Genomic DNA, 17,844 nt, shown 5'->3' on the forward strand with positions numbered 1-17,844 from the left:
TGGTCTGTGAAGTCCAAAAGTCTGGGAACCACTCAAATGTCAAATCTCTCACTTCAGAGCTGAAGCAGTTAAGGCTCAGAAGTAGGGACAGCAGTGGCCCAGGTGGGACAGTTTATTCAGGCAGTTCCGATTGTAGCCATGGGTGGAACATTCCTCCAACTGCCCCTTTTCTGTCTTTGCGTTGTCATTTTGCAGGTTCGACTCCACATCAGCACCATGTATTCATTGTATGTATCCACTCATTCGCTGTAGCCAGTATTCGTGTATGTCTCTGCTTCTCCAGGCAGATGGTGAACACCTCAAGACCAATAGTTATGATTTACCTTCCTTCTTCTAGTCCCTACCACCCTCCTGCCATACTAGGTACTCGAAGATATCTGGAATTAAAAATGAATAAATCAACACGTTCTTTGCACAAGGAATGCTTTAACAATTCCCCAAATAGAACAACTTCTTCACTGTGGTCCTCTCTTGGTTTGCGATTGACAGTCAGGAACCAGGGGCCTGGGCCTGGATGGGTACAAGGAGAAAGCCCTAGAAACCCATTTATTCCTGGGGCTCCGGTCAGTCCTTTTTGAACATGGGAAGGAAAGAAAATCACGTGAAGTGGAGGCAAGAGGAAGAAGGCATGAAGAATCCCCAGGCGAGAAGAGGAACGCTGGAAGGACTCCACGCCTGTCTCATTCCTTGTGACACCCCGTCATCCAGTAGGAGAGTGGCCGGCCGGCACAGTGCAACCTCCATGCCACCCTGTGGAGAGAAGGCTGGGTTCTTGCTTCCTACTTAGTAGCTCCTTCTCCACATCCATGACCCAGCACTTAGTGAACGCACAGCACAGCACAGCACGGCAATGCACAGAACCCCCTTCACTGCTCGCTCTCTGGTCTGTCCCCCTGTGGCCCCTCTGAGCCTTCCTTTAAATTTCTCTTATCTGTGGTGTTTGGCTCCTCCCCCCGTCCAGTATGCTCCCACGTTTTCAAATCCTCCTCTGGCCCCGAAGGGGGAGCGCACCATTTTACAAGGCTGAGAGTCACTAAACACACAGAAAGATAGATAGATAGATAGATAGATAGATAGATAGATAGATAGATACATACATAAATAACCAATCCGTCAATCTCAGGGGCAACTATCGACTCTCCCTCCAGAGAGGGTCATCCCTAATAGCCGTCAGCGTCTCTTCTGCATGGTGTTCCTAGAGTAGACAAGGCACTTAACCCCCTCCATCCTCACAGGCACCTGTAGAGGCAACTTATCTATCTATCTATCTATCTATCTATCTATCATCTATCTCCAATCTGAAGCTCAGAAAAGTGAAGCAACCATTGCACTGTCTCCCATTGGGAAGCTGACAGCTTTGGGGGTATTTGCTCAGCTGAGGAGCTACGCACCTTTTACAGAAAATGTTGCTGCGAATTATGGAGAGGGCCAGCCCCACCCCCCACCCGTGGCCAGCATGATGGTACTGCTTAACTGCTCCCACACCTACAGCTCATTGAACCACGCGGGGATGATGGGTCCAAGCTGAGCCAATCAGATTCTCTATCCCAGCCCCTTGGACTCTGGGGCTGAGACTAGCCAGTCTCCGTGACTGCTCAGAACATTAGCCCGTTAGCTTGGGGGCAGCCACGATCTGTCCTCTGGAATGTGGAGCAGAATATACTGCTCTACAAAGAAAGTAGTGAAGGAAATGCACGAGGAGGCAGAAACTTGTCAGGAGAGCCACACTGACAGTTCCCAGCTCCGCCTCCGTTCTCTTCCCGAGAAGAGACCCCTTGGGCAAGCTCGGTGAGACACCTTGTCCCCTCCGAAGCCATCTCCCTCAGCTAACTCAAGTTGCTTTGCTACTGTGTCCAAAGCGGTTTTAATACAACATCAGAGAAAGACCCAGATCCCAAGTCTTGTAAGTCCCAGTTCCGAGCCCCGCCGCTCTCCCACGTTTTTCTAGACGGTTAGAAGGGGTCGAGTCCTTGCCTCCTGTCCCCTCCTGTCACTACATCCTTCTTGGGGCTCTGCCTGCTAACTTAGTCCCACAGTGACCTCCTCACCAGTTCTTCATTCCCCCTGCTCCAGACACCATCTTTTTCACACAGTTGATGGTTGAGAGAAGATCGGGGCTCAGCAGTTCTGAAGGGGAGACAGAGAACACCCGTGAGAACACAGAGGACAGTCCCAGAGACCGAGGCAGACACTGGCTCTCCCTGCCCCCCAGGGGCTGAGTCCTTCCAGATTAGGCAAGGGCTCCCTCCCAGAGGCCCATTGAGATATCCCTACAATGGCTGCTAGAGGTCAAGGGTGGCTAGGGGTAGGGGCAGGAGGGGCAGGAGTAAATGTATGTTTACTACCACACATCCTAGCTAGGGTACATGCTGGTTCACGCCACGTTTGAGGGTTTCTAGGGAAAGGAAATGTCAAAACAGGCAGCACAGAGGCCAAGGTAAACCTTGCCTAATGAGAGAGGCTCTTCAGGTGAAGAGTGCAGGGATGTTGATCAGAGTACGAAAGAGGGAGTAAGGGGCAAAGTCATGGACCTGTGGAGCCTCCAGCAGTGGCTCTGAGGTGGGGAGTTTGCCCTTGGCCTCGAATCAACCAGGCCATTAACCAAACAAAGTCAGTACTTGATGGTTAGAGCTGAGCCTTCAGGGCCACCAGTCTGGCATTCAGCACTGGTTCTATGAGCCTCAGTTTGCTCGTCTGTAAAGCGGGGATCATAAGAGTTTCCACCGCATGACAAGCTGGCATGTGAAGTGCTTAGTATATAACACACTCTCGATAAATGTTGGCCGCTGCTGTCCTCTGCTACTGGGTGTGCAGAGCCTTTCTGGAGCCTGCACCCCGGAGAATCTCCTAACCGGAGGGGCATCGTAGCCACTAGTCAAATCCTCTGCTCAGCAAAGGCATTCCTGGACTCCTCAGGCCATCCCTCTGGGTGCATTCCCAGGTTTGGAGTGGGAAGAGAAGTCCTGTGAGTAGACCCCACTCATCCTCTCACCTCTCCCACCCTGAGACCCCGGCCAGACCTTTGCAGTCCTCGTGGCAAATGTTTTCCGAGTGACTCTTGTAATCATTGCACCAGTAGTGGCTGTTGATCTGGAAGATGCCATAGTCGAAGCTGCCGTCTGCATTTTCATTTACCTTTGACAGGTTGAAGTTGCTCTCCACAAAAGCCAGGCACAGCCCTTCGAACAGGGAGAAGAAGGTTTTTAGAGGGCTCTGAACTGAGGGACAAAGGATACGGAGGAGAAAGGGAGACGGGGAAGCCGAAGAAAGGAACAAGGCCTAAGAGGCTAGATGGGGCAAGCTGGCTGGAAACACCCATTAGCTTCTCCCCTCGCCCTTCGGTCCATCCACCTGCCCCTCAGTACAACCGCTCATCATCCCGCTGTCCATCCGCGTCTCCTGCACTTGATGATCGCCTACTGTGTGCCGTGACCCGTGCAAAACCCAGTGAGGGACATTTAGCTGGGTCAAAGGCAGCTGGTGCCTTCAGAGGGCCTATAGTACAAGAATGAAGACACACACCTTAAAGGACCGTAAGACAAGATAAAACGAAAAGGACAGCACAAGACAGGTGTGTGCAAGATCTGGGCAGAAGGACGCTAGCCCCACCATGGAGGACGAAGCCTTTGCACTGCTTGCTCCCTCTGCCTGGAATGCTCTTCCCCGGACATTTGGGCGACCCGGTCCTTTGCCTCATTCAGTGCTGCTCAATGTCACCTCCTCAGAGAGGTATTCCTTGACTTCCCCTTCAAGGACAAGGTTACCTCTCACTCCCCTGGCTTTATTCTGCTGCATAACATTTATCACCACCAGGAAGTGCTTCATAGGTTTGTGTGTGTGTTTGGGACTCGCCTCTCCCCCTAGAATGCGAACACTGTGAAGGAAGGGGCTTTGTTGATGTCTCTGTCCCCAGCCCCTAAAATAGTTCCCGGTACATAGTAAGTGCTCAGTTAACAATTGTGAAAGGAATATAGAATGTTGGGAGGGGCTTCTCGGGGAAGTCTGCCTTTTGAACTTGGGTCGAAAGATGAATGATGGAAAGATGGCCACATAGGGGGTGACCAGGAGCAGAAGAGGAATGGGAGGGAGGGGAGGGTGGGTGATGGGTATCGAGGAGGGCACCTTTTGGGATGAGCACTGGGTGTTGTATGGAAACCAATTTGACAATAAATTTCATATAATGAAAAAAATAAAGATCTACTGAATGAGTGCTGGAAAAAAATAAAAAATAAAATAAAATATGTTCACAAATTCTTTGACTCTTCTCTATTTTTATTTTTTTTAACGTTTATTTATTTTTGAGACGGAGACAGAGCATGAACGGGGGAGGGGCAGAGAGAGAGGGAGACACAGAATCTGAAGCAGGCTCCAGGCTCTGAGCCATCAGCCCAGAGCCTGACGCAGGGCTCGAACTCATGGACCGCGAGATCGTGACCTGAGTTGAAGCCAGACGCTTAACCAACTGAGCCACCCAGGCACCCCGACTCTTCTCTCTTTAAAAGGTGGGGTCTCAATTCCCACCCCTTGAATGTGAACTGGATTTAGTGACTAAGTCACTGCTAAGTGCTGCTCTGTGCCGTCTGAGGTGAGGTCATAGGAAGGATACCTTCTGTCATTTCTGTCTCTCTTTCTCAGATCACTCACTTTGGAGGCACCCAGCCATCATGCTGTGAGGACATTCAGTCAAACAGCATGTGGGCAGGCTCATATGGCAAGGATCTGAGGCCTCCCTCCAACCCCCTTGACAGCCATGTTAAGTGAGTGAACCACCTTGGAAGCGGACCCCTCCGACTCAGTCAAGCCTTCAGATGACTGCAGCCCTGTGATATCTTGAGAATCTCACCAAAGACCCAGGGGCAGAAGTGCCCAAGCTATTCCCGAAATTTTGACTCAAAACTTTTGAGGAATGGGGCACCTGGGTGGCTCAGTTGGTCCATCGTCTGACTTTGGCTCAGGTCATGGTCTCACCATTCATGGCTTCGGGCCCCGCATTGGGCTCTGTGCTGACAGCTCAGAGCCTGGAGCCTGCTTCAGATCCTATGTCTCCCTCTCTGCCCCTCCCCTGCTTGTACTCTCTCTCTTGTTCTCTCTTCAAATTAAACATTAAAAAAGACGTTTTTTGAGGAATAAATGCTTATTGTTGTTTAAAAAAATTTTTTTTAAATGTTTATTTTGGAGAGAGCAAGAGACAGAGACATAGAGTGTGAGTGGAGGAGTGGCAGAGAGGGTCATAATCTCGTGGTTCATGGGTTCGAGCCCCGCATCGGGCTCTGTGCTGACAGCTCAGAGCCTGGAGCCTGCTTCACATCTGTGTCTCCCTCTCTCTCTGCCCGCATGCTCTCTCTCTCTCTCAAAAATAAACATTAAAAAAATTAAAAGAAATATGGCAGGGTAGCATTTGAGACTAGTAAGTATTGTGCAAATTTGAGGTAGTGTTATAGAAACAACATTTTCTAAGCTTCACTTTATGAACCACATTTGCGCTACTGGAAATATTCCAAAATAGGAGAATGGAGTTGCCTAGAATCCCGGCCCACACTTCGGGAAGCCCAACGATGCACAGATGGGTCTTCTTGGTTTCTCGTCAGCTCTGTCTCTGTGTCCACCTCTCTTATTCAAAAAGTCACCACCAGCCCCCGCTCCACCCAGCTCATTAAGGAGTTTGAGCTGGCATGAGGAGTTTCTGCCCTTGTGACCTAAGACGGACTACAGGGCCTGGTAGTGCGCCTGGCTCAAAGCAGGTGCTCAACAAACAGTAGCTGCCACCATCCTCATCGTTCTAATTATTGATTCTTTGATGGTAACCATGGCTTAGACGTCTCTGTACCCCTGCACCCTGCAGCAGGGCAGTATAACCGTCAGCAGGCTTTGGAGTTAACAGGCCTGGATTAAACTCCTACCTGGCAGTTTTGGATTTGCGGCTTTGGGCACCTGAACAGGTCACCTACATCCTTTAAGCCCTGTCCCCTTATCTGCCAGATGGGGATAATAAAGTGTGTTTTCACGGACTGTTGGGCGAAATTAAGACTGCAACACGCCCAACCCAGGCCTTGACACCAAGTAAGCAAATAGTGAACTAGCTGCTGCTGCTGCTTCCGATTACTGTTACTCTCTAGTCTCGTGCTTTCAACACAGTTATTTGTTGGCTCACTGAAGTCACCACACAGAGACAGACACTTGGTGGCCATTCTCACTAAAACGCTGGGGGAACGGGAGCAGGCACCAGGAGAACAGGTGTCCTTGCCCAGCAGCAGCAAGCTAATAAAGCCCAAGAGGCACTGATGGGCCAATCACTCCGCTTGGAACCGTTCCTACCAACCCTGCCAAACCTGCTGGGCTGTGCCCCAGTCCTACTGTCCCCTCGGGGGACTCTGTTGGTGGCCAGCGGTTGGTGCCATATTCCATCACCTATCGCTACGCCACCAGCATTTATTTGGGGGCATCTAAAGAGATTGTCAGGGGCGCCTGGGTGGCTCAGTCGGTTAAGCATCCGACTCTTGATTTCAGCTCAGGCTGTGATCTCACGGTCGTAAGATCGAGTCCCTCCCATCGGGTTCCACACTGAGCACGGAGCCCGCTTGGGGCTCTTTCTCTCCCTCTCTCTCTGCCCCTCCCCCCTTGCTCTCTTTCAAAATAAACAGACATTAAGAAAAGCGATTATCAAACCTTGTTCATTCAGGATTTCTTTGATTCACTACTGTATTTTGACTCTGACGTCCTTTTTCTAAAATCTGTCATTCATTTACTCAGAAAGTATAGATGACTTCATTATTTTTAATGTTTATCTATTTTTGAGAGACAGTGTGTGAGCTGGGGGGAGGGACAGAGGATCTGAAGTGGGCTCTGTGCTGACAGCAGAGAGTCCAATGCAGGGCTCAAACTCCCACACCATGAGGTCATGACCTGAGCCAAAGTCGGATGCTCAACGGACGGAGCCACCCAGGCACCCCGACTCCTCCCAACATCCCAAATGTGACTGGTTAACGCCCTCCTCTGCAGAAGTGGAGGGATGTTTGCGTCTTCTGCACGTTGTGCTGCATTATCTCTTGGAATCGTGCAGCCCTGATCCGAGCTGGGTAGGAAAGCAGTGGTAGGTGTGGTGCTGGGCTGAACTGGAGAGAGCCCAGCCGCACGCATCCGACCCTCAGTGGGGTCAGCAGAGGCTAGTGTGGTACAGGTGACCAGTAAGTGCCCCCGCCAATAAGTTTTCTGAAATAAAGGCCTGAGCAGGGCAGTCCTGGGTAATTACTGCTCTCACACATTCTTTACTCTAACCCTCCAGTATCTCCCTGCCAGCTCTCTGAGGGTGGGGACTTTTTTTTTTTTTTAAAGAAAACAAACAAAAAAACCCAATGGGAATTATCTACTAGCTTGTAAGGTTGAGGACCACCCTACTTGCAACTACACATTTTGTGTCTGAGTTCGAGCTCTTGGGAAGAAAGACAGGCCTCAGCCCGACAGTGGAGGTAGGCTCAGCGATCCAAATATACTGGCAACCCCAGAGACCTTACGGAGGGGCCAGAAAGAGATGATCCTCTATGGGCAGGGGGTCAAGCGCGTTGTGGATAACTGGTATTTGGTGAGCCAGGGGAGAGAGCACCAGAATAAGCTGTTAATTCACTTAATAGTCTAAGCCCCTTGAAGATACGTTCTCCAGTTTCCAGAGACTGACTGTATCAGGGAAATGAGGGAAAGACGCCCCATTCACCCTACTTTGCCCAGACTGTGTCTTGTGGAAATACTGGCTACCACGAGGGACCCTGGCTTCAGCCCTGCTTCTCTCGCCTGTGGCCCCTGTTGTCTGTAGATAAATATCGAACTGTTTACGTTTTAGTTCCTTACCACGTGGCTAGAATTGGGTATGGATTTAGACATTTCAATAGGAGAAAAACAAGTATTTTATAAGCAATGCTGAGAAGCCAGTATCGGAAAGTAAACTTTGTAGGTGGCCTGAGGCAGGACGGCGTTCACTCTGTGACAACCTCACATAGTGTCTCACTCTCGTCCCCCAGCTCTTCAGTAGTGGAATCTGTGGCCTTCTCTACTGTGGCTTTGCCAGCCTCCCTGGGAAAAGGAGAAGAATGCCAAGGCTTTGACTCTCGAAAGGAACAATTCAACTCTTCATAATTTCCCCATTTTAGAGAAAATCTTCCCCAATCACGTACCCTAGTTCCATGTGGAAAGTCTCATCTTCGTCTGAAGAATCGTCATATAGCTTCTGTGCCATGTTTTTCTTGCGTGTGGCATTGAGAGGTCTGTACATGTCCCTAAGCCAAAGTGGCCGCCTTCTCCAGAAAAAGCCCTCCTAGAAAACAGAAAGGACAATGTTAGGCCTGTTTCCCCTGCCTTCTCCAGCCACGGTACTTTATCCTCCTCAGATTTACCTGATTGTCACTTTCCTTTGAGCGTCTCTTACGCGGCAGAGATCCAAAGAAGCCCCTTGAAGGAAACACACACACAGACAATTAGTGATTCGTACCATTTTCCATGCCTCTCACAATGTATTTCTCCAGTCTTATTAGCAAGCAAAATCAACACAGACCTGGGATCTCAGAAATAATTCCATACATGCTGGGCTTTCAGAATTTTCCTGTGTCTGTCCATAATGGCCCCACAGTGTCCCTGGGAGACCTTTGTATGTAACTTGACATGAAGTATAGGCAGGATTTTCACCCTGCTCACCTTCTGGCCCTTGGCCAAGTGCCCTTGTGCAGTCAACAAACTGGGTGACCACACGGCAGAAGCACCTAACTCTCTCCAGAAGCATTTTACATCAGTCCCCGCCAGGCTTAGCCTCCCAGGCATCATTTGCTGGCGGGTGGGGAGGTGTTTCTATTTTCCTAGCTGCTTTAGCTTACGAGATGAATCGCACCGAGTGAATGCCTGAGTCCAACCAGCAGTTATCTAGCTCACTGACTTTCACACTGCAGGCAGATGAGGGAGTGAGTCGTGAAATCACCTTAAAACACACGCACGGCTAGCGCTAAAACACAAAATACTCTTTTTGAATACAAACGGAATAGGGGGTACCTGGGTGGCTCAGTCAGGGGAGCAGCCCAAGTCTTGATTTTGCCTCAAGTGATGATCTCACAGATTGTGACATTGAGCCCTGTGTCTGGCTCTGTGCTGATAGTGTGTAGAACCTGCTTGGGATTCTCTCTCTCTCTCTCTCTCTCTCTCTCTCTCCCCCCCCCCCCCAAATAAATAACAAACTTAAAAAAAAACAGAACAGAAAGAATCAGAGTGTATGGTAACTTTGTTTTAGAAATACTTAGGTCTATACGGTATGTGTGCACTGAGTTGTGACATAAAATGCAGTTCACAGCCCAAGACCAGTGTAGTCAGAGACGTGCCCAACTGGAAAGGAACCATCTTCTTTCTGGTTCTAGTGGTACTAGTGATACAACCGTCCGGCAAGACATCTTCCTTTTCTCCTTCTCCATCTCATTATTATAAAAGGAAGAGATAAATGATTATCTAAGGCCTCTCCCAGTTCAAATTCTATTGGGTCTGGATAAAGGGAATGGAGAGCGGGGCCTCGAAAACCAGAAGGAGGAAGAAGGAAGTCCCCCCCCCCCACTTTATAGGAGGGTCTCATGTATTCCACCTTCCATCATGCTTGAAGACTAGCCCCTTCACCCCACGACTTTTGGCCCTCCCTATCCCTTGTCCAGAGCCTCTGAGAAGGTCTGTGGCCAGGCCCGATGCCCACCGCCAGCAGGAACGGGTCTGAACATTTCCACCCCAGGCCCCCCACGATCTTTCTTTAAAGGTCTAGTGAGCAGGTGCTCTGTGCCAGTCCCGTTCTAACTCGGGTTTGGCTGGGCAGCTAACTTTGCTGGATCCAGGCAAAGCATTAGGCCAAATATGTATCCTTTCTGCCTTTGGTGATTTCCTGGCTGTAAAACAAGGGGATTGAAATAGATGAGTTTGAAAATCTAGTTCTAAAATTCTACTTTAACGATTGCCAGACTAATATTTACCTTGAGCTTCCTTCTTTACCTTCCTTAGCTGCTCTTTTGTGAGAATGAATCTGTTTTGGAAGAAAACATGATCACAGTTACCCATCACAATAACCACTCCCTCCAAATCTTTATTCATTCCTTTGCATTTTAGGTCTTCTCTACCCAGTGTGATGATAACTTTTCCTAGGACAGGAATTTGTTTAATAGTCCTTTGACTCTTCAATAACACCTAACTTGTGTGCAGCTCGTAATACATTTTACTGACTGTCTCAGATCACAGTCAACAGATAATTCCTAATAAAAATTCTGGGGAGGAGGAAAAGAAAAGTGTCTACCAGAAACCTAAACAGCAGCACTGTTTTAAAGTCAAGGACAAGAGTAGGATGTCTGTTATCACTGCTGCTATTCATTGGTGTTGAGGAGGTCCTAACTGATGCCCTGGGAAAAAATGGAGTCGTGGAAAGGAAGAACTAAGACGTATTTGCATACGGAATTACAGACAAACTAAAAGGCCCAAGAGAATCAACTAAAATTTTACTGGAAGAAATGTGAGAATTCAGTAAGATGGCTAGATATAAAATCAAGAGATCAACATGTAAACCTCAGTGACTTTCCTATGTCCCATAAATAATTAATCAAAAAACGGAAGAATTATCCCATTTACAATTATCAATAAAAAGGCATCAAGTACCTAGGAATAAACGTAGCAAAGAATGGGTAAGACCTATGAGATGAAAACACTAAAGCTCTTCTGAAGGACATTAAGAAGAAACGAATACATGATGTGAGACACTATTTTCCTAGAATAGTGTAAAGATGTCAGTTCCCTTCAAATTAACCTACAAAGTCAAGGCAATCCCATTCAAATCCCAAGACAGTTTTTTAAACAAAAACTGGCCAGCTGACATTTGGTAGAGAAAATGTGCAAGCATAGCTACAAACTGTACTCTTATAAGAGTACAGAAGAAAATATCAGAGACTATTTTTATACCATGAGGCGAAAAGGCCTTGTTAACAAGACCCATGTCCCATAAGCCATGAGGCAGGTATGGTGACGGACTGTCCACACCCACCTGTTCATCGTAGTCCTTGCCCCCTTGATCCCCTGGATTGTTTGTCCTCTTCCTGTTGATTTATAAAACTCTCTTCATATGAAATACATTAATCCTTTCAAGGGCTTTCACTGAATTTCAATGTTTCAAATATTTGTCAGTGTTTTTATCGTGCAGGAGACGCAACAGTGGGATAGGAGCACAGGCTGACTGCAGGCACAGCTGGGTTCTGCTCTGGGTTTTGCCACAGGGGCCTTAAGCTGATCCCCTTCTATGTATGAAAGAAGGATGGTGCTATCATCCTCACAGGACTGTGGGGATTAAATCAGATGTCTGGTTTATTCCAAGCATAAATCAGACAAGACGATCAAATCTATCAAATGCTTCTACATGTGGTATCAGGTCACAAAGCTTTTTCTCACCACAAGATTATAAAAGTATTGATTCTACTTTCTTCTAATACTTTGACGGGTTCTTGTTTCTCTTTTTTTACATTTACTGAAATATGTTTTTTTAAGGTGAGAAATAGGGATCTGTTGTTATTTTCCTCCCAAATAATTAAGCAGTTGTTCTACTACCATTTCTTTATTTTCTTCCACTGATTTGAACACTAAAAGGTAACATTTCAATGTTTATTTATTTTTGAGAGTGACAGAGAGAGAGAGAGTAAGAGTGAGAGAGGGGCAAAGAGAGAGAGACACACACACACAGAATCCAGAGCAGGCTCCAGGTTCTGAGCTGTCAGCACAGAGCCCGACACAGGGCTCGAACTCCTGAACCATGAAATTATGACCTGAGCCAAAGTAGGACGCTTAACCAACTGAGCCACCCAGGCGCCTCTAAAAGGTAACATTGCAAAAGTCCTAGTCACCCACGGATCTGTCTATTGCTGGACTCTGTAGGCTACTTCACATAAATATTAGGTTGCATTATTCCTCCTTGTGAAATTGACACAAGGCCTCATCTCTTCCTTTGAACATCATTATTGTCCACTACAGGAAAAAAACTGCATGGTCTCTGTCCTCAAAAAGTGTATCATCTAAGTAGGGAGAGGAAATAATGAAACCACATAAAAAAATATACACACGAGGTTAAACCACATAGGAATTTAAAACAGCAATAGGAGTTTCTAGAACTTCCCCAAAAGCAAAAGGCTGCAGGCCACCTCAAGATGCAGAGTACTGACTGGACAATGGCCAATGATTTCTCTTCCCAGAGGTCATGGTAAGTTGACCCCACGCTAGTTCCTAGGCTCTTGGGCTGAGAAATCAGACTCTGATCTCATCAAGAGAGAACGCACTTCTTTCTACATGGAGGCAATGTCACCTTACCAATGTCACAGGATTGACCAAAATCAGAATGTCAGGTCGTGACTTGACAATAAGGAAAACATCCGTTCCATAGATAGGGCATCTGTGTCTACATGATTGGGCATTACCTCCTGTGGAGACAGGCCTCTGTGGCACACTGGAGTATAATCAGAAGGCTATTTGGTGAGAAGAGAAGTGGAAGAAAAGTAATTAGCTGAATCCAGTGTTTAATGGAAAGGACTGAGGTATCTAGACCCATCCATCTGCCCCGCGGGCACAGCCCGGCTGGTGGGCCTGACTCTCATCTGCTGCCTGAGGTGCCATCTCTACTCTTAGGCAAGGCTAGGTGGGCACTGCCCATGTTGGTCTCTTCCTCACCATTTCTATGCTTTTACTACTGACCAACCCTCCAGAAGACAGACATGTTTCTCCTTAGCAGTTAATACATCCAGTCAGGTTTTACTCAAGTCTGAGAGACCAGGAAGCCTTACATATCTCTGCTCGGATCCATGACCTTGATATTTCTCTCTCGAGGAGCTGCCTTTTAACAAACTGTTTAGCATATTTTTGTTATCAGGGGAGGGGAATGCGTCACTGTAGACCCTAAGAAATGGTGACAATCTCACAGAAGGACTAGGTCCAGGAGTATTACAGTATTCGGGGAAGGCTTTGTGAAGAAAGATGAACTCGAGTTGGCTTTTGAAGGCTCATGGGACTTCCACCGGCAGAGTGAAATAAAGGAATTTCAAGTGGGCAAAACACCAACAAAAGTAGGAAAGGGCATGGTCTGACTAGGGGATGGTGAGGGGCTGCTTTGGCTGAAATGGAGGGTTGCCATGACAGATGGCAATGTGTGTGTGTGTGTGTGTGTGTGTGTGTGTGTGTGTGTGTGTGTGTGTATATATAATAAGCATATGTATATTTGAATAAATATATTGAATATATATTCAATTCATACATAATTGAATAAAAGGTAAACAGGCAAGCTCCAGGAATAGGCAACTGTAATTATGACAAGCTTTGAGTAGCCTGATGCAGGATTTTAGCTGCAGGGTTTTAACTGAACCTGTCTACACAATGCCTTGCCAAGTGGAGGAGAGAGCTGTAGGTACATCTAATTAATCAACAAGATGACACTTTTATCTCTAAGCATGCCCTTTCTTCCAAGATGACTGATAGCTCCATGGAGGTGAAGACTATTTCTCTCTCCTCATTTTAGCCAACGAGGAAAGAAATCAGTGGTAGTAGGAGGATGACTGGTGAGTGCATCGAATCGACATACTTTTTTTGAGTTGAAGAAATTTTACTATCGTGTCAACTGTGGCCTTCTTAGACCTAATGTCTCAGAACAAGCTAATGGCTTGTTATCTTGGTTACAATCCACAGATGTCTCCCGGCAGTGGGGTTCCTTTTAAAATCCCTGGAATATACTTTGCAATAAAAGGACAAAGCATATCTCAGTCCTCCAGACTGAAGAGGGATATCAAGTCGTGATAGGTGGGAAAGTGGCTTTGATTTTCAGTTTGTGGGTTCTGAATCTATTATAAAGAAGGAATATAGTCTGGGAATCGGAATTAATTGTTCTCCTTACCTCAATGAGACAGAAAACTAGGATCAAAACCGTCACTACTACAGTCACAGATAGTACCAAGATTAGTTTGTTGCTATAGCCATAGCCTGGAACTTCATTTGTGAGCTAAAAAAAAGGGAAAGAACATTTTTTTTTAGGAAACAGAGATAGGATGAAAGTTAACTATTCTTTAACGACTCTAAAACCCCATTCTTTCCGATGAATCGCTTATAGGCTCTTAAGGAATATACCAAATCTAATGTGACATGTAATCTTAATCATTAGCATTTTCTTCAAGAATTTATGTATCTTGTATGTTAGGTCCTCTTTTTGTCTACTCTGGGAACAGCGGCACTGTTTCCTAAATGAGCAAAGTGGCAGATCACTGCCTTAGCCAAAATTATGTGGCCAAGACCCGGACCAGGAGCCCCTGGTCCTTGTGCTTGGGTCCATGTCCTAAACCACCTAAATGTCGAGACCCCACATCTTGGGATTTATCCTCACCTCCCTTGACTCCTGCCCTCTCTGTTCACTCTGGACTTCTGTGCTCTCATTGATATAATTCGCATTTTCCCATTGGTCCGTATCCCACTCTGCCTTGGACACCTTTACTTCTCGCTGCTCGCTGAGAAGCTTCATCAGGAGGCCTGTTCTGGAGATGAGCTTGGCACAGGCCAGCTGCACGTGGGTCTCAGAGCAGTCCATTTTCAAAGTCCGGATAACATGAGAAATGAGGCTTCTCGCGTCATTGTTGGGGATGAGGGACTGTAGCTGCTGGTTTAACTGAATTTCAAACAGATCACCTGAGGACGAGAGCTTTGACACAGTGAAGCCTGTGGCTTTTGGGGGCAAGCCAGTGCCCGCATTGTGGTATTCCCATTGTGTATCATTGGTTTGTTTAACGGTCGGCGTAGAGTTGTCTGCAGTAACAGTAGAATTAGCAGTGGAAAGATTCTTACGGTTTGTGAATTCAGGGAGGGTTTGTTCTGGCACAGTAGTGTTTCCTGTAGAAATATTTTCGTCAGAAACATTTTGGGCAGTAGTGTTCTCTGCAGTAGTGTTTTCTCTGTAAGTTCCTGAAGGAGCAAATAATTCTGGAAAAGGATTTTTCTGAGGACTCAGTTCTCCCGGAGATGAAAAATCCTCTCGTGAAGGGGAATTTACGAGGCTCCTGACTGCAGAGGATGGAGGCCTCTTTGCAAGCAGCTGTCTATTACTGAGTGAACTTTCCTTTCTGGACTTTCGATTCAGTTTGGCCTTGGGTGTTCTGTGGACCACAGGGGAGGGACTTTTATGGAAGCGGTGTGTTTTTCTGGGGTGTGAGGCTGGTCCGAAAGCCTTCATATTTCTAACTCTAGCATTTGCATCTTCTATAAGAAAAATGCTGTATGTTAAGTCTTTTGATTTTTTTTTCACGTCAGGTGGGGATTTTGGAGCGGGGGTGGCAGAAGGCCTGTCCAAAACGTATTGCTTCATGAAAGAAGAGACCGCTGCCTTGTGCTCATCTACGAACGAAGGCTCTGTCTCGAAGGAGCTTCCCACTAATTTGCTGGGCCTGTGCGCCACGTGAAGCTCCCCTGGGGATGGTCTCCTGAGCCTTCTTTCCTTGGCCATGTTCTCCACAGACGGCTGGGCGTTCTGTGTCCTCTGGATGTTCTGACGTCTCAGTTCTTTTAAGTGCCTTTTCCGTATGCCCTTTGGGCCCTTGATGACCTTGTTCACTCTCAGGAACTTTTTCCCCACACTCTCAACTTCGTCTAGGCTCTTCTCCTGCGGTTGGGCAGTTTCCAATTTCTTTGGAAAGATTTGACGTTTAAACTTGGGACCTAAAAGGCTGGAATGTATAAGCATGGCCGTTTTTTCTTTCTTTTTCACCTCATCAATTTTTTCCTGAATTTCTGCATCTAACAAATTTTCCAGAAAGTAGAGTTTTCTCAGTTTATTCTTGTAAGTTGAATTCTTGGATCCAGGTTTAAGAGAAGGGTCCCCTGTGTCGTTCATCGAGTGACCCACGGGCTTGTCTCCCTCTTGCACATTTGAAAACAGAAATTTAATGAACGGTAACAGCGTCGATTCTACGTCTTCTAGATTGCCCTCCGAGAAATAAGGCGATATGTAATTCAGTGCACTAATGACATCACTTTCGTTATTGAAGTCTAGCCGCTCATTCATAAAGGCTGACAAACGGAGACGATCTATGTCTGAGGATGCCTTCTCTGGCTCAATAGTCAGCTCCGTGCTGGCGCTCTTCTTTCGAGCTTTCAATACCTTCATGAATGATCCTTCTGCATTCCTTAGGTATACTTCCTGATCTGTCGGAGAAGAAGGAGAGATGAGTTTTGATAATGAAAGACTGATAGCACAGCTCTTTGTCAATGCACAGTCATACATCCCAGTCAAGCAAATTAAGAATCAGCAAATACTTGAACGCCATTTAGAGAGGAGACGAACTCAAACTTGGACCTACGATTGGCAACGACCAAAGGAGAAAAAGATGTTTTTTGAAAAAGTAGCTATTTCCTCAGAACATTCCATAGTGTGAATAACTATATTTAGAGTTATTCCATTGGTCCCTAAGGGCTGATTGCCCAGGCCTCAAGAAAAGCCAAGGCTGGAAGATACTCGGCTAAACTGTGTGCAGCTCTAATGCGACTCCTGGCTTTCACATACCCCACCCTGTCCTGCTTCGGGGGCAGAGGGAGCACGAGTCTTCCTCCTTCTACGTCTTCAGTGGGCTTGAGTTCTTGCTACCATTACATATGCACGGGACAACACCTGTCACTAGCAGCTCCTCATCTGGACACGCCCTCTCCGCCCACCCACCAATTCCTTTGTTTGGTCCCTGCTCCCCTATATCGCACCTCCCTTAACATAAGCTCTAGACAGAAAAAACTAAAAACGAGACCCGCTAAGTCCACCCTGGTTCTTTGATTAAATTTAGGCAGAGACGTGGGGTATAGGTTTAGAGATTTTCCAGGTATGAGAGAGATGCCACTGTGGGGCGTTCAAAAAAATCAACGGAATGATACTTGAGGTTTTAAAATGCAGAAGGGATAAAGAAACTTTGGTCAAATGCCTACTTTGCTTTCATTTCCTTTCATTTCCAGATTTCTAGCTTTACTGAGAGAACCATCCAGAGCTTCCAACTACATGAAGGTCCAGCGTACAGCTTGTGTACACTGAACAGCACTGTGCAGCTGGGTTTTTCCAGAAGAATTAAACGTATTTTTAGCGGTGCTGGGGAGAGTCAGAGGAGGAGGTTATAAAGGTCACGAGAGAGGAGGAGCAGCGGGCTGGCGGAGCGCCCAAAACGGGAGAGGAGACTTGAGTGCTAGGCTAAGGCACCTCTGATCTCATTTTTCCTCGCCTGTCAAAGGAGATTAAAAAAAAAAATGCCTATTCTGCCCACCTCTAAGGGAGAAGGGAGTAAGATAATTGGCAAAACATTGTTTTGGAAAAGAGCAACACTACTTATAGAAGTAGCAAAGTGTAATTTATGCTGTGCCCTAGACCATTGACAGGGACCCATATTCAAGCTATCCAGGTGCAAAAGCACATTTTGGAAGTCACCAAGTTAGTGCCAATGAAACCGAAGAACAGAAAAATACCTAAAAGCACCTGTGTTTTGGATAGAAAGGCTGAAGATTCAGAACAAGAGTTGGACAGCCCAAGAATAGAAGCGCCCTCTCATCCGTGAGAACGGTTGGGTAGCAGCTTCTGGTCAGGGAACAGAAACACAGAGGCTCCAAATAAAACTTTTTCAGAAATCAGCATCACTTGTACTCTTAACACACTTATAAAAACAACAAAATAAGCAAAAAGGTGTCTCCACCTGTCCTATAAGACAAAGGGCACCTGAGACCTAACGCACGTAAAATCAGCTTATAAACTGTGATGCACTATGTGAACAGGTTTTCATTTTGGGGTAGTTGACTTGATGATGTAAC

At 46.7% G+C, this 17,844-nt stretch overlaps 1 protein-coding gene across 49 annotated transcripts in view; it reads right to left on the reverse strand.

Moving 5' to 3' along the window:
- Positions 1-17,844, reverse strand: part of LOC105260083 (RAD52 motif-containing protein 1-like) — a 345,360-nt gene that overhangs the window by 292,789 nt on the left and 34,727 nt on the right. For all 49 annotated transcript variants that reach the window (XM_045044315.1, XM_045044311.1, XM_045044309.1 and 46 more), the window contains 8 exons: positions 14,402-16,209; positions 13,919-14,023; positions 9,984-10,033; positions 8,385-8,439; positions 8,166-8,305; positions 8,000-8,064; positions 2,993-3,179; positions 2,049-2,127 (listed from right to left, as the gene is read on the reverse strand). In XM_045044315.1, coding sequence (XP_044900250.1) covers positions 2,049-2,127; positions 2,993-3,179; positions 8,000-8,064; positions 8,166-8,305; positions 8,385-8,439; positions 9,984-10,033; positions 13,919-14,023; positions 14,402-16,209 — 2,489 coding nt within the window. The remainder of the gene's footprint in view (positions 1-2,048; positions 2,128-2,992; positions 3,180-7,999; positions 8,065-8,165; positions 8,306-8,384; positions 8,440-9,983; positions 10,034-13,918; positions 14,024-14,401; positions 16,210-17,844) is intronic.

This window comes from Felis catus, chromosome E1 (genome assembly GCF_018350175.1).
Source record: "Felis catus isolate Fca126 chromosome E1, F.catus_Fca126_mat1.0, whole genome shotgun sequence".
NCBI lineage: Eukaryota > Metazoa > Chordata > Mammalia > Carnivora > Felidae > Felis > Felis catus.